This window comes from Pholis gunnellus (assembly GCF_910591455.1).
Source record: "Pholis gunnellus genome assembly, chromosome: 20".
NCBI classification, from domain to species: domain Eukaryota; kingdom Metazoa; phylum Chordata; class Actinopteri; order Perciformes; family Pholidae; genus Pholis; species Pholis gunnellus.
This window is the reverse complement of record NC_136547.1, coordinates 10,328,498-10,345,769: the sequence shown is the minus strand read 5'-3', so window position 1 is coordinate 10,345,769 and position 17,272 is coordinate 10,328,498. Positions and strand designations below refer to the sequence as shown.

At 43.6% G+C, this 17,272-nt stretch overlaps 2 protein-coding genes across 2 annotated transcripts in view; both read right to left on the bottom strand.

Annotated features, from left to right (window-relative positions):
* ptprn2 (protein tyrosine phosphatase receptor type N2) overlaps positions 1-6,975 on the bottom strand; it is a gene marked incomplete at both ends in the record, with an annotated part of 111,910 nt that extends 104,935 nt beyond the window's left edge. Inside the window, one exon of the mRNA XM_079181270.1 lies at positions 6,891-6,975. Within this exon, the coding sequence (XP_079037396.1) occupies positions 6,891-6,975 (85 nt within the window). The remainder of the gene's footprint in view (positions 1-6,890) is intronic.
* Positions 6,976-8,565: 1,590 nt separating this feature from the next.
* Positions 8,566-16,688, bottom strand: ncapg2 (non-SMC condensin II complex, subunit G2; the record flags this gene model as incomplete). The annotated part of the gene is made up of 26 exons (XM_079181039.1): positions 8,566-9,063; positions 9,168-9,267; positions 9,378-9,478; positions 9,612-9,715; positions 9,860-9,994; positions 10,215-10,423; positions 10,564-10,663; positions 11,647-11,805; positions 11,889-12,005; positions 12,135-12,302; positions 12,407-12,560; positions 12,654-12,724; positions 12,808-12,978; positions 13,276-13,373; positions 13,464-13,686; positions 13,900-14,052; positions 14,231-14,410; positions 14,491-14,616; positions 14,704-14,796; positions 14,899-15,055; positions 15,134-15,228; positions 15,331-15,465; positions 15,567-15,724; positions 15,845-15,959; positions 16,046-16,225; positions 16,611-16,688. The coding sequence occupies 26 exons, from the start codon at positions 16,686-16,688 to the stop codon at positions 9,012-9,014; spliced, it is 3,432 nt and encodes a 1,143-aa protein (XP_079037165.1). The 3' UTR covers positions 8,566-9,011.
* Between the last annotated feature and the right edge of the window lie 584 nt (positions 16,689-17,272).

Sequence of the window (17,272 nt, the reverse complement as noted above, 5' to 3'; positions counted from 1 at the left end):
TGTACAAATATTGATGAGCGCAGCTGCAAGGTTCGTTAAAACGTCTGTAATGCTTCAACAACGAGGATGAATTGGGAGATTCCTGCAGTATTGCCAGCCAATCACACTGGTTGTTTCTGAAAAATGTTACAAACAGCTTGTTTCATAAGAGCTGGATGTGGAGTGTTTTTGGTGGATTAGAGGCAAATTTGCCAGGAGAATGTCCCTAATGTATTTTGCAGACTACAGTGGTCAAATCAATTAGTCGCAGAAATAGGAAAATACCTCCCGCTATTTGATTTTCAGCATCATGCCCTTGCCTTGCTTCCTCCCAACAGTCATTCTGTCTCCCTGCTGCACTGAGAAATGGTCTGGAGTGTTAATCAGCATCCCCCTAACACGGAGCAGACACATTACTGCTTTAATCACAGCTGAGATAGTATAGATTAATTCTGGTGCTCGACTCGCAGCCTTCAGAATCCTCATTACCGTGTTATTGTCCTCATTATATACCTTGGCTCCGCAACACAGAGGCAACCTTCACACTGACCTCTTTACAAGCACCGTGTGATTTGAACCGAAGGAAACAGTTGTGAAAAGGGCCGTTGAACCTCCCTTGTAATGCCCGAGGATGTTGTGTCACGAGCGTTGAAGCTCAGGTATATGGCGAGGTGAGAAAGTGTTGTGCACTGCTACTGTATATACAAGTGGGGAAATTATTTAACCAACATATTGTGCATCATACTTTTACAGCTGACAAGTCTCCAAGGAGTAAAAAGCCTCTCCTGAAATGTCATTTAATTTAGATTAGCGGGTAAAAGGAGAGCAGTCCTCACAACCTTCCCTTGCCTCTCTGGTGGCACTCTTCCTCCTTAACCCAGAATTTCTTCCAGGTTCACCTTGAACCGAAGCAGGAAAGAGAATAACGAGAATGGATTGCCTCGACACGTCTATCTGACACAGTTCTGACTTCCTTCCTCTCAAGAGCCGCTGACATTTGTCGGGGAAAGACACAGAAGCGCAGCCAGCCGCTTTGCTTCCCACTCCCTCGTCTCAATAACCACTCAAAGCTAACACACTCCTCCGAGCATCTGTTGAGTCACAGAGAAACATCGCGCTTCGTCTGTTATCACACCAGCCGTGGCAGCATCCCAAGCCAGGAATACACAGCCTGCTTTGTGTCGCAAAGTCGGTGCTTACTCTTTAAAAGGCTGCAACTTTGAAATTAACTAAAGAATCTTATATATTGGAAACACAGCGACACTTCATGAATAGCTTATCAGTCTGCAAGGCCGCAGCAGCTGTGTGTTGGTTCAGTGCAGCTGAGAAGAGGTTGCTTAACACTGTTTATCAGTTAGAATCGATAGGCATAGATCACATTCAACGACAGATGATAGGGGACAATCTTGACATTAGACCAATTACACTCGCATCGAATGCTGCAGCTGTTGAGATTATTAATTTAGGAAAAACAGACTTTGCAAACAACACACCAAATGCTCATTTAACCATCCTGCGCAGCCATGTGCACAAAGAAAGGCCGTGTTGCACCATAACATCTCATCCAATAAGTATGTTTGACGTTTAATGGATGAGTCGAAGCCTTTTAGTGAAATATAGAAAAGCACCACGTCCAAAGTGTCAACACGGTCTGAACTGAAGGCCGACACTAGCTGACCCTTCACCAGTTCAGTCGAGATGACGGACGTCCGAAGAGATACGAGAAATGCACTGCGACCTTTGCTGAGACACCACGGTGGGGTTTTACTTGTTTTGGCAGTCCTATTAGTTTTGTGTCCTTGTATCAGTTTTTTACTTTAACTATGATGAGGGTTTAAGACAGCCTTCAAGTTGTTTTAGAAATGAGAGTTTTCATTAATCAGAAGTGTCTGCCTTTGAGGGCTTGTTGATATGTGGTCTGATTGTGAGTTTACACAGTTGATTGAAGGATTGGTCCTTGCTCGAGCTCAAGGGATGGCAGTGTTGGGCTGTTTTGGTCCAGACTCTTATATCTAAACAGCTATTGGATGGATTGCCATGAAATCTTGCACAGACAATCATGGTCCCCAGAGGATGAATCCTACAGACTTTGGTGATTGTCTGACTTTTTTTTCTTTCGCCACAATGAGGTTGACATTTGCTGGGTTTAAAAAAAAAAAAGAAAATATGTAATTAATTTAATTAATGAATTGCCATGAAAGTCGGTACACACATTCATGTCCCCCTCAGGATGAATGAGGTTACTTTGATGATCCCTTCACATTTCCTCTAGCGTCATCATCAAGTCAAAATGTTAATTTGCCAAAAGTCTGATTTATGACTAAATACCCACAAAACTATACAACCATTCCCACTACCCTCCAATATGCTTTGTGTTTAGTGTTAATGGGAAAATGTTTTGTAAGATAAGCTAAAGATCCGCATTTTAACAACGTCACTGTGAGCATACTAGCATGCAAAATATAGCATTTACCTCAAAAAACACTGTTTACTATTTACAGCCGCTAGAATGGCTGTAAATACTTGTTTCCAATCCTATTCTGGCACAGATCAAACAACTAAATGTGAGACCTATTCGTGATTTGATATATATACACTTATATTTCTTCTATTTCCCTCCTTTCACATAGATACTCACACTTCTCAGCCTCGATGTTGTCTTATGTAAACTATAGTAAGCTCGCTCCCAGGATGAACCACATAGAAATGACTGCTCCCCTGGGACAGACAGGGAGTGTCCTAGCAACTCAGGAAATAATAAGACAACACAAACCACATATGATGAAAACAAAGCACCTCCAGTGAAGCAAGATGTCTAAACTCCCTTGGATATACACCATGATCATAATCCACACAGTTGTAAAATGCCTATCCTCATGTCAGAGCACATTTCAATCCTCTCAGATGATTTATAACCACTATAAGATAGGCGATATCACCACTCAGTCCTGATATCTATGGGAAGACAGAGGCCCGCGGCAAAATAGATAAAGCTCAGCAGACTATGAATCAAATCTAACTTGTCTGGGTATATTAGAAGATGGCTGCTGATAGCCAGCCATAATGAAAAGACCCTGCAGCACAGCCTTAAAGGACAACGTCTCCATGTACATATTGGAAATAAGCGAAGCTGTCACATATCTTTATCCATCAATACACACATAGCACTCCTTAATTTCGCCCATTTCTAGAGCGGGTTTAGGTGAGCTGAGAGAGAATCCTTTGAGTCTGTTGCAAATGCTACACAAGGCTTTTAGTAATCAACACGATCAATATGGTGCGATTAAGTATTTTTTCATGCAGTCTCACTTTTGAGAAATATTATACGAGTCTGAACTCCCTGTTCTTGCTAGATTTGTGGATGCATTATTAGAATAGGGCCAACACTCTGGTGGGAGTTGGATTGCTATCTTCATTTCATTAAATCCCAAAAAGCTATTCAAAACTTAATAACTTGTGGTTTATTCGATTGATATTTCTCTATTTTAGCTGTTCAACAAACGTGCTGGAAGTATTTGTCTTGCTAGCAAAACATGACCTTGCAGCTGGAGAACGGCTGCCTGTCAGTAACTACAGGGTTTTCAGTGGTTGTTATTGGGTTTCAGGACGCTGCCAAACCTCTGCAAACAAAAAAGAGATGCTGATCAGAATTTTAACAACAGGCCTCATAGCAACACTGATTGTAAAGCGCTAAAGTGTTAATGCGCAAACAAATCAATTTCTGCAAATTTTCCATTGGCAGAGTGCTCTCCGGTAGTCAATTAATTAATTATTCAAATTATATTCTTCCTATTTTAGTGTGAACAGGGGATTAACCTTAATGCACTCTTAAAATAAAGCTTAGCGGAAAAGATTCCAATCTTCGATTTAATGCCATCCTTTTTTTCCCTCTTTCATCAGAAGAAAAACTTTACACAGCCTTCCAGGATGTATTTTATGACATAATTAACACGTAACAGTGTTGTTTATTTTTGTCAAACACCTCCCACTGGTAGCAATACCACCCTTTGGCTAATTCTCAAGCATGCTTTTGAATTATGCCTGGCTTCAAGGCACTGGTCTCAAGGCTGGTTGTTGAGTCACCCCAGCATGAAAGCACAGAAAAGTACAACACGTTAACCCGTCCATGACCTCTACCGTTTGATGGAAGACTAGAACGTCATCCTGGAAGAGACAGTATGGATGATCAGACCAAACCGCATGTCTTAACATTTTACTGCTGTTTATGTAATCCTGTAAGGGTCATGGTGAATCTGAACCATGTGAGGCAGACTTGATCTACACGTCTAGGCCTACCGACCGAATGCAGAGAACTATATAAGCAGTGAAATTGAGAAAAATGGGTTCAAAGATTTAATCAGGCTCGTGGCAACAGATAGAAAGGTTATAATGCCTTTATTTTATGCCCCGTTTGGAGTTATTCAATACTTACATAAGTGCCATATTACCTACAAGACTTAAAAATGCAGATAAATTAGTTATTTCTTCAGGTACTTCTGTTTTGCTAGGTGTCCGTCTGTTCAACTATTAGCTAACATATTAAAATGAATTTGTTAAGAAAAGTGCTATAAAGATATTGTTTATCAATATATGCATTAATTCAAAATGTGATAGATTAAACAAGACTATTTGATGTTACGGTAGTTTAACCATACAAAGTCATTTAATTCCACTGGAGTCGAAAGTTAAGATGTCGGTTAACTGCTACCTTGCTAAGCTAGTTACCGTTATCAAGAGTTCAGCTGGATTTTTATCTCCATCATGATTGGATTTAACTACCATCTCATGTAACTATGTGGAATAATAGACTGGATTATCAAGATGTTAGCTGATCAAAATAGATATTTAGAAAAACTCAGTTGGTAAACTTATAGCTTTAGCAAAGGCTAGCCGTGGCTATCTCCCCTGCTAGCTTAAACTAGATACATCTCCTCCACGATCTCCCCTACGTTAGCGTTAGCTTTCTAGATGTCTGTCTCTCTGTGACAATTCTAGATACTGTTTTATAGTGGTGTTTTATTCTATAGCAGTTTATTTAGTATGGTAAAACTGATGCCAAAAAGTGAGATTAATTCTTACTGTGACTAAATTTGACCAAATATGTGGATATTGTTTGGCTTGAGCGTAAACCCAATATTTATTTTTGTTGCACATTACCACTTACACAAGAGCTTATGTATTAAAAAGTCAAATTCTGTGAACTGTTAATAAGTGTGGGCGATTGTTGAAGTGCATTAAATATTTCAAAAAGGCTAAAGAGATGACACCAATTTTCAGGCGCTATGAAATTGAAAAGTTTCCATGTTTTTAACCTCATGCACAGGGACAAATTCACACCACCGATTACACTTTTTTGCAGCTCAATAATTTCCCATTCAGAGCATGCAGCTGCAGACTTATTTCTCCCCGTCTGACTTTCATGTGCTCTCAGACAGTCAGGACATAAACACCCACACACAGCACGCTCTCGCTGTCTCTCCGCCACACTAACACACCCATGCATATATATATATATGCACTGTTATTAGATATATAGATAATAGATATACATGACAGCAGCACACCTTGATCCCAAGCTTTCCAATGACACAGCGTAATCCACAGTGGGACTCATTAAAAACAATAACCACCTCTAACTCCCAGTCACACGCCGACAATGGAGACCTCTTCGGCACACAGAGGAAAATCATGCTGAGAATTCAATGAGAGAAATGCACTCTGGGAATAAACACTGACTCATTCAAAAGTATTGTACGCATAAATGAACCAATTTATAAGAGGAAAAAAAAAATGTGTCAAATCACAAGTTTTGTCCTTTCTATATTATGTTTGCTGGCTTTATAGCCAATAAGATTATACATATGAATATAAAAAAATAATAATTAACAGTGGATAGACACCCTCTGCTTCTAAATATAAAGAATATGATGCAGCTCGGTGCCGGTATGAATCATCACAGAGCAGGAGTGCCAACCTGAGACCTATATTTGCCTCTCATTATAAAGTTTATACGGTCATGTGTCACTGCAGATCCTGTACCAGTAAGTGTGATTACGCAGGTGTAAATTGGAGGTGGTAAGACACACGCACACACGCACACAGACACACACACACACACACACACCTGAAACAGTAAAATGAGGGCCTCTATTCACTTTCTGTCTAACCAAAGGACACAATTATCCCAGCGGCTTCTCTAATATGCCATACTTTGGACATGCGCCATACTTTTTCAAATTACAGTGGAGTGACTGAGGCAAGAACAAATCAAGGGTAATGACAACACAACCGGGCCTACAAATGAAACAGGGCTGCATGAAAGATGCCCCTTTCTTGAGGAGGCATAGTTTATCATTAAATATTGAAGTGGATTTAAAATTGCATGTTCCTTAAGGGCACGTGTAGAGTCATTTCTATGGGTATAAAAGCCATTAAACCCATATCTAACATGCCTTATTGTAGTTATAGCGTATCAATCTGAAGGTGAAACTCATTATTGGCTGCAAAAGTTGTCGTTTTTCTTACAGTGTTAAGTGTTTTGATGAAACTAGCAGTTAAGATAAATACCGTGGTTCATTACATAAGTCTCCCAGTAAACATGTCATGCATTGGGCCTTGATAGATTATGTAACTTTTCCAGTTGGATCTTCAGATCTCATCCAAACAGCCACACCAAAGCACAAACACAAGTTTAGGAAATAACAAGAAAAGGGCGATGTGCAAATAATAATACAATAATAAACTGTAATATAAAGCAACTTTTGCAATGTTTGTTTAAACGACCCAGCTAAACCGAGCCACTCAGGTGGATTTAGCCCCCCGGGCAGTTTATACAGTTTAAACAACACATGCCTAGAATAGGGTTATTGGTTTATAATTATAACGGGACAAAATTAAACGCGATTGCTTACCAAATTTTCTGTCAGCGAGTGCAGGTGAGGAGCAGAGGCTGACAGCCAGTGCAGCGAAGAGGATGGGACACCACGGTGAATCCATGCCGCTGCTGCCTAAATACAGTACTACTAATCCATCGCGCACCTCCGCTAAAACAGCATGACTAACGCCGACTCAGGGGTGAGCTGCTCGGACGACACTCGGTCTAAAGAGGCATGTTTGAGGAGAAACGTGGGGGGAAGAAATAAAATGAAATACCGCTAAATGGCAACACAACACAGGCGTTGTTTCAGCACCACAAAACGGCAACCAGCTTCACGGAGGAGCCCCTCCTAAGTTTCTGACGTCAAACACACACATGGTGAGGAGGGTTGATGCGCGCAGCTCGAAACAGCGCCCTGGACGCACGGATGAGAGAGGGATGGATGGATGTTTACTGAATGATCACAAAAAAACACAAGGAGGGTTACATCTTATTAGCTTGGCTGAGAAAAATAAATGTACCGTTGCAGATTTTGATTTTAGGACAGTTTACAGCAAAAATGCCAGAAATACATAAAACTACATGTTTTATAGTCTTTTTGGGTGGGTCATTTATTATTATTATTATTATTATTATAGTGATTTTTAGAGCACAATTGCAACCAAACCAATACCGTGGCATACACAAAGATACCAAAAAAAAGGTCCACATATGCCACAATAAACTGCTACAGGAAGTTCGGATTAATTGGCTCATTTTATTAACTTGACAAGATTACAAACACACATATTCATCCATCTATCTATATCCATCTCACAGTAATATACTATTAGGGATAAAAATACATAAACTACAAAGTACCACTCATGAGTCAATATAACTATAATAGTCCTTTAAACCCTGTTCTAGTGATTTTAGAGTACAAGTGCATCCACATTTCCTTGAGCAACATATTACCGGAGAAGCATTCCGATCATTTACTTGAATAAAAGTATCAATACGACATTGTAGATATATTTCATTACTTGTAAAAGTTCTGTATTCAAAGTCTCACTTGAGTAAAAGTACATGATTTAGCTAGATTTACTTAAAAGTATAAAAATTAGAAGTACTTGTTGAGCAGTTAATGTTTACTTTATATGTACTGCTGGGTAACTCAATCTATGACAATGAAACATGTTGTTTCTATATATATTCATATTCTATAAACCGATCTTAATCTGCAAGTAACAATAGCCAACAGATTAATACAGGGGAGTAAAAGTACATTTGCCTCTGAAATGAATCAAGTACAAGTACCTCAGAAATGCTCTTTAGTACCACACTTGAGTAAGTGTACTTAGTTACTTTCCACCACAGTAGATTACATGATCAACTGACCAAATATAGTAAAAGTAGCCTCTTGAAAATGAGACTTGCAATCAATCCAACACGTCTTTCAAAGAGGAATGAATAATCAAAATGTTATTTACGTTCTGCAGAACAGTGACATTTACTTGCACTGGGGTGCACAATCAAATATTGACTAAAGTAAAACAGCATGCGAGTTCTGACAATAGGAGCCACTCCTCTTTAAGAATAAAGAGAGGAGAGAAGATGATTGTTTGTTATTACTCAGCAAACCGCTGTGCAGCCTGAGAAAGAAATAACCATCGAGTGTAGGTTGATTGATGCGGATCGTTTTATTCTTAATAGACAAGAGCTACAGGTGACAGACCAACAGATACACAAAGATAGATAGTGAGACATGAAAAAATATATGTATTTTATATGAAATTCTTAAAAAACAACAGTGGAGCAAAAGCTTTTAAGAAGAATAACACTCAATCTAAGAAAGTGTATTTCAATGCACAAAGCCTGAGAGACGAGACTTGAGCAGTGTGTGCCGTCGAGAAATAAATAAACAAAGAGAAGTGGAGCCAATCTGGGAAAACAGACAGACAGTCACTCGTCCCCCCAGCTTCAGATTCAATCCAAAACATATTGATTTTAAAAAGCCCGGTCAGTGGAGTTGAAACATTTAATTGTTTGTAATCCTTGTCTGCCAGCAACTGAAAAGTCTGTAATGCAAACAGCACAGCAGACATTACCCTGCTCTCCTCAGCTTCATAAAATACAAACGAGAAGCAGATGTTACAAATCAAAACAGGTCAACTCATAAATCCAGAATTTCATTCAAGGTCTTCACAGAAGATTCATAAATAAGCCTGTGGGAGGGGAGGAGAGAAAGGTTAGTCATGACATACACCAAAAGAACAATGAATTTATTTATCTAAAGAGAGCATCACAAGTGTCTCGTGTCCCCACTAACCTCTGGATGTCTCTGGCGTCTTCAGATGCGACTGCGTGTTTGTGAATCTGCAGCTGGACAGATGTGGCGGCGCTCTTCAAACCCGCTTTAGACTGCCCCGCTAAAAGTGTCACATGTAACAAACTGTGATTTATCTTTACGAGCAAAACATTATGTCGGATCTGCTCTTTTTAATGACCGGGGAAACAAAATCATGTCACGTAAACTCACTGTGGCTTATGACCGCTAACACGTGCAGGACGGCGGCCATCTCATTCAGACTGCTGATGGCCTCAGAGTCGCAAGAAGAGCTGACTTCTGTCAAAAATGCCCTAAAAGGACACGTTCAAAAACAAAACAAAGCTATATTTATTACATTCAGTTCAAGCACGAGAAACAGGTTAACCTAAAAGCGGAGGGCATGTTCACAGTGCGAGTCAGAGAAAGTGGACGGAGGATGTTCACCTGGTAAGAGACGACGATTTGAGGATGACAGACAGCAGGACGCTGGACAGAGGAGGCATGTCCTCCACCGACTCTGGGGTGATCACCTCTTCAGGGTGGGTAATCTTAAAAAAAAAAAAACACAAGAGCACAGCCGCATTCATCACTGCCTTGATTTAATTGCTCGAGAACGTCATCGTTCAGGTCGCCCAGGACGTGTGCGATATATTGGGAAAAGGCCAAAAAACGCTCCGGCAGGTCGGCCGAACCTTCTGAAGCAAATGTCTCTTCTCCACGACGATGACGGCGAAGAGAGTGGAGAAGACCCCGCAGAGAGGCGCTTTGTCCCAGGCCTGTGCCGCCTGGAGGAAGTCCGCCAGGCCGGGAACGGCCGACTGACACAGCTGGAGCACAGAGAGGGAGATATTCTTAACACAAGAAATGAAAGCGTGGACCACTGCACAGTTTGACAGCTTGTTAAAAAAAGAATTAAAAAAAACATCTGATGTATTGACAACTAGAGAGAAAACAGCTGGTGTGAAGTAAGAAATAAACAAGTGTAGTTTATGTACAACATAAGGTCGTGACAAAAGAAATAAATCGACACACTTGGAGTCTGCGTACCTGTTTTCCCTCCTCTGGTTCCTTCCTAAGACGGCGAGCCAGGAGCTCTACGATCTTCTGGAAGATGTTGGCCACCACACTCAGAACAACAGTGGCCGCATCTTCCTCGTGCTCCTCAGCCGGGTGGTGGTTGACGTCCTCGGGTGCGTAGCCGTCTGCCACCTCCTTCAAAATCAGCAGCACCGCAGGAATACACAGGTAGCCTGCCTCTGGACACACGAGGGAAAATACATCGTCTGTAAAGAGGCCGACTCAAGTAAAGGAACGTGATGCAGCAGGACTGTTAGAAGTGAAAGTATTAGTACCCTTGCTGTATTTTTTCACTGAAAAAGACATTTGAAACACTCACCTGAGAGGAGGGTGAGCGAGCACAAGTGGAGGATTTGACCCTTGAACGTCTCGTCGGCCAAACCCACAAGTAGAACGTCTCGGCACACCGACAGGAAACTCTGGTAAAATGCATCATCATCATCATCATCATCATCATCATCATCATCATCATCATCATCACGATGAATCGAGATGAGGCCGAGTTATTGTGGAGCTACATTTCAGTAAAACGTTGGTTTATACTGCTAGCTGGTGGCCTGCAGGAGCTGCCTACAGCATTAATAAGACGGGCACTGAAACAGGGTTATTTCTGTCCGCAGCAGTCATGTGGTGACAGGCGGGAGAATAATGTCACAAATAAAAGAAAATAAGCCCGTTTCAGTGTGGGCAGTACGAGCACGAGCCAGGCATGTACACAAGTGTGTGTGATGAGGAGTCTAAATTTACCGGGCACAACCGAGAGTCCTGGCCCCCCAACGATCTCACAGTAGCTGCACAATTATGTTCCGTATCGACAGGTATCACAAATATTACAATTGTCTAATACCGAGAGCTCTGGGGTTTCTATTTGAGGTTGTCAAATGTTGTGGTGAAAGATATAATGACCAAACAATAATTCACTTCAACACATTTTTATGTGCAGCTGTAATATTCTATTATGAAAATGTACCCACTTTGTGTGCCTAAAAATCACACTGGAGAAGTATGTCTCAGCTCTCTTAATGGAGATCTCACACACACACACACACACACACACACACACACACACACACACACACACACACACACACACACACACACACACACACACACACACACACACACACACACACACACACACACACACACACACACACACACACACACACACACACACACACACTTGCCCAAATTAAATGACGTTGCTTAATGCAGCCCCGCACATTCAGCAGGTCATTCTGGCTTCACTAATTACAGTCGGGCAAAGCTCAATATAATATATTCCCGACACGCATTTGTTTGGGCTCAATTAATCCTTTTAGTGGACGTTTCCCAGTCTACAGTCCTGTACTGAAGACATGGAAATCTGCTTAATGTTTACATTAGTAACAATAGAGCTCACCTCGGTTATCTGTGCAGCAAGTGGCTGAAACTTCTCTGAATCCTCCTCCTCCTCCTCATCATCATCGCTGGTACGTTTCGCCAGGAGGGGCAACACCCTCTCAGCTACCCACGCTGCCACATGCTCCAGAGAGAGCAGGTAGTCTCGACCCTCTGAGGACTGGGACAGAAACAAAAGGGCTTCATCTTTTTAAAAGAGATAAACTGGGATGAGAGGCAACGGGTGCAAACGTAGAAACTCACGCTGTGCTGCAGATGTGCACCGAGACGTCCGTGATGCATGAAGACCTTCAGTGCCGTCTGCACACCGGGACTTTTGGGATCTTCAGCGGCGGAGCTGAGGTGAGCGTCCAGCACCGACTGTTGGGACAGATATTGAAATACGTTTATCTACTCTCGGTATAAATGCTGAAGATGAATGTATTCGAGCAGGGGAACACACTCGGGTCTGTTTAAACATCCAACACTGATGAATAACATCCAACGTACCCTCCAGCTTCCTAGAACTGTGTGGAGCTGCTTCAGAGGTCGAGGACCAAGAGCCAGGACTTTCTCCCGTGTTAGCGTGTGGCTGAACAGGTACTCCAGGTAGGCCAGGGCCAGGTCTGGTTTGGCCTCCACCGTCTCCTGGATACGCACCTTCCGTTTGGTGTTGTCCTGAAGTTAAAAAGGAAGAGGAGTTTTACAAAAAAAGTAACGACGGATGCTCACAGAGAAACCCAACACCATAATTCAGGCCCTTCGGTGTCTCACTGACTGACCCCTTTCTTGGGCAGAGCCTCGGAGAGCCAGTCGGTGACGAGCTCCAGGATGTCAGCGGCCTGGCCCCAGCCGCACATGCAGTCTAACAGCTGGCCGTACTGCGCTGGCACTGCTCCCGAGTCCATCCTCCTCAGCCTGGACAGGACGCCACAGCTGGGAGCGGGATGAGAGAGAGAGAGAGACCGGCTTAAGACAGCAAAACAACAAGAGCGGAACGGGATGACGAGGAGATGCGCCGCAGCTTACCTGAACGTTGGAACTGCAGCCGGGGGCATAAATGAGGCCAGCTGTATGAGAGGAACGGTACATCGCTCGTCCTGGGAAAAACAAAGCAAGAAAGCTTTACAGTAATCATTGTTAATTCATGGAAGAAGAACAACACGGTGGGGGGTTGAAGTACCTCAAAGGCCTGGAAATACTTGGCCATGACATTTCCAAACTTGGCAAAAGTGTACTTCTGGGCCTCTTCATTTTGTTTCAGGGCCTTCGCGACGCTCCTCCACAGGATGACCACGACCTCCAGCAGACCGGACACGACGGCCGTGTCTTTCCCCAGCAGAGGTTCCGCCTGCTGAGATCACAAGCAGGGACTCAGACACACAGCATACGTGTTTTCACCTCATCTGGATCAAATATGATCAACAGAAGAAAAAAAAAAAGAGGATTCAAGCAGACAAATTATGTAGCGACAGTTACCTTGAATTACGTATTTTATCGTGACTAAATACCGTTAATATCAACCTTTTGTATGGATTTGCCCGTCCCACAGTTCATACAACACATGAAATTAGAGATGAAACTATTAGTAATAAGGTTGAATTTGTGGAGATAAAGTAACTATCTTTAGTGATTAATGTCTCCGTCTTACTGCGCTGTTCTCCTTGTTGCCGTCGCTAACCTCGGACAGGTCACAGTCAGTCTGGATGCAGCTGTTCACGACGCGGCGAATGGCCAGCATCAGCTTTACTGGAAGAGAAGACAAAACGATGAACGAACTACAAATGCAACAGTTCGTGTGTTTTTTTTTTAGAAGGCTTCCAGAAACACAGCACGTACTTATGTTGGTGGGGGCCGTGTGTTTGTGGGCGTGCTGGTAGAACTTCCTGGCAGCCATGGGGTTCATCTGGATGAGGGTGATGCAGCGGCAGCACCACTCCCTCTCCGACTCGTTGACGGGCAAGAAGGACTTGAAGAGCAGCTCGACGATGCGCTTGGAAACCGAATGGGAATCGATAGCCAGACGGGCCAGCAGGTGGTCCATGTTGCACACGTCCCAAAACTGGAGAGCGGTACACAAGAAAACCTCTTCGTACACGTAGACTTGTCTTCAGCATCACAAGTGTAGGACTGCACCTGCTTGCCAACTATTTGATTTGTGTGAACTTCATAGTTTGCACCCGTCTAGCCACTATGTGTATTTCAGAGACAGGTCAAGTAATACGTTTCCCTTCGTTGTTCATGTGGGGGAATACTGAGTGCACGTTTACAGTACCTTGGCAGCACGCACCGCCTTGACCTTGATGAGCATGTCCAGGAAAGCTATGCGGACTTTCTCAGAGTTGTCGTGAAGGCTGTACTTGAGAGTAGGCAGGAGCTTTTCCAATATTGGATGGCTGAGACTGTTGTCCAAGACAATAGTCAGACACTGGGGAGAACATTAGACAAAGCACAAGTCATTAAATACCCTGCGTACTGCCAGTGAAACCATTTGTCCTAATGTGTGCAGTTAAATAACGCTTACAGCTTGGCATCACAAAACCCGGGACAAGAATCGAGCTTTACGAGGCGCCCCATGTGGATGTTCTCCAGGACTAGACACTGACCTTAAAGACTGAGCACCGGACGTCCGGGGAGCTGCTGTCAGCCGACAGCTCCATCACCAGCTTCTTCAGGAAGTCTGCGATGATTGCGGGAGGGAGGAGCTCCCAGCACTTGGCCAGGATCTTACAGACTCCCAGAGTAGCGTTGGAGCGCACGGTGGGATGAGGGTCATCAAGGAGGCCCTGAGGATGAGACACGGGCGGTTTTGTAACAGTGCCACTTTAAAGCTCAGTGTCCGCGTGTCTGTGTTATGTGCTCTCACCATTGCTATGTCCAGCTGCTTCTGAATGACCTCATCTATATTCTTGTTGTTCTGCTCCGGGTCGTGGACTGGGAAGGCCTCAGTGAAAAGCAGAGTGGCGTTTGCGCGCACCTCAAAGTTTGGAACCTGAAGAAATCAAAACGGAAACACATTAGACGAGAATAATATACGAAAAAAAACAACTAGTATGCAGTTAGAAATCTGTATCCGTACACTTAGAGCTGTCCAGAGAATGGGCTTGTAGAGATTACAGAGCATCTTGTCCACCTTGTTGCAGCCTTTCCTTGAGTGGAAATAGCTCACAATCTGCGTGTGAGAGCAAGGAGACCACACAAAGTGAGTATGCTGTGCACCAAATGAGCTTAAATGCTGGAGGAAAACGAGAAATGAAGCAGCTAATGAGTCCACCTGGCGGACTTTGGTGTAGACGGGAGACGTTCTACGAAGGAAGATCGCGTTCTGCATCAAATCCTGAACGCACGAGCTCTCAATCGTCTCCAGGAAGTCCCCGCTGGCCTTCTTCCATGCTCTGAAGTAGATCTCCATAATGTGAGTAGTCATGGTCCTGCACAGGAGGAGGTATGAGTGAACGACATGGAGATAACATGGCCTACAATCAAACAGAACGAAGCAGGCGACTTACTTGCTATAGAACTCCAGCTGGTTTTTAATGGTGCCGTGAATAGCCCAGATGAAGTCGACGTTCCAGCTGAAAAGAAACACCAGGAACCGCTTTCCCTGTGACGACACACACATCATCACAACACACGACAATAAGATACAAAACAGAGACTCAAACACACACACACACACACAGCGGCTGAACATCGCTCTACTCACGTCATCGTTTCTGATGTAATTAGGACGATGAAAGCACTGCAGCAACAAGTCGATGATCGGCTTGTTTTCTTCCGACGTGTAGTCCAAACTCAAAAGCACATCGTGGAGACTCCAGACTCTCTGGATCTCAACACCCTGACCACAGAGAGAACGCATCAGAGCTACTCAGACGAATAGAGAGCGAGAACCTCATCAATGAGGATTGGTTTGATGTATAACTGAGGACATATACTGACGGGTTTCTTCAAAGTGAAGCTCTTCTGCAGAGAGATGAGGAAAGCCGTGCGGCCAAACTGCTCCTTCTCCTTCAGGCCTTTCTTCCACCAGGCCTCGCACAGCGTGTGGACGTGGAGCTGCAGAGGAGCCTCGGAGACCGGCAGCGACACCAGAACCTCTGAGGGGAAAGACGCAAACATCACCGTGAAGTTGAAAACATATCGATCCACCTTGAAGATACAACTATTTAGCAGAGAGAGAGAGAGAGAGAGAGAGAGAGATCAGCGAGGACACCGACCGTGAAGCCTGCGGATGACCTCCAGAAGGGCACTGTAGTCGTCGCCGCCTTGTAGGACCTTTGTGGACACGTCAGCCACTAGTGTCACGCCATCCACGACGGCCATGACATGTGTCTGAAGGAACAAATAACAGCGGATGTTGTCAAAAATGTCTATCGGAATTATAAAATAGCAATGCCATCGACTGTCCGTGAACTCACAGGGTCCGCAGCCGACTCCACCTCCATGCCCTCTTCCCCGCCGTCCGCCCAGCGCTCTGGAGGAAGCTCCTGCAGGACGTCCCGGAGGAGGGAACCCAGTTTTCCCCAGAGAGTCAGTCTCTGGTCTCTGGACAACTCCTGCACCACCTCCTCCACATCGAAGGGCTCCGCTTTGTCCTTCTGCTCAGCGACACGGACAAAGAGAGAAATGACTTGAGACACACTGACAGCTATAGAAACATACTACCACACAGCATGTTATTCCTAGTAGTAGATGACTGTTAGAAAATGCGCAGACACTGTCAGAGCTCATCAAATTTAAAGTATATTCCCAAGTTGTACCTGTACTGCAGTTCACACTTGGTATATTTAAGGTTAGTCTGCATTTAGTTGCCAGTTGTAGATCATGTTTGTATTCAAATACCAGATTCTAGAGACTTTATGCTCATTTTGGAGGCTGTATTTTGTAGTTTTATGTTATAGCTTTATACCGAGATGTGTGTGATCTCGCTCTCTCTCTCTCACACACACACACACATACACACACATACACACACACACTCACGTGAAGCTGGATGAAGTGAAGGAAGTCCTCCACATGTTCCTTACAGGCGGCCTCTAGAAACGCTTCTCTCTTGGACATGTTTCCGATAACTGTAACAAAACCAAAACAAACATGGCAGCCCGTTGGTCGTTAAGTGTTAACTTACAGAAGATATTTTCACTTTGTCCGTTGGTACTTAAAGTATTAAGACTTGTACTCATGAAAGTATGAAATATAAACCAATAGCTTCGTCAGTTACCTTCTTATTTATAAGTGTGTGAGCCGCTGGTTGACAGCCTCCTCATAACAACAGCGAACCCGCGCAAATTTGGATTCCGTGCGTCATGACGTAGCGCGTCAACTTTGACTCTGACGTATTATTGTAATTTGCTTCCGTTGCCACCAGATGGCGACACGTCACCGCACATGTTTTACAGACTGGGGCGTATTTCACAGCTCCGTAGGTCTTTACAATGGCGTTACTCTGTAGCCGCACACGTGATTTTATTCATTCTATAGGATATCTGCCTTATCGATTACACCCCAAACCTCCAGGGGAGTTATGCTGCAGTTCAATGTTTTCTGAGCAACCTCAGCACCAACACACTCATAGTATGCAGCAGTGGAAAGTAACACAAACTCCAGCACTGTACTCAGTTCTAAAGGTACTTTACTTTAGTAAT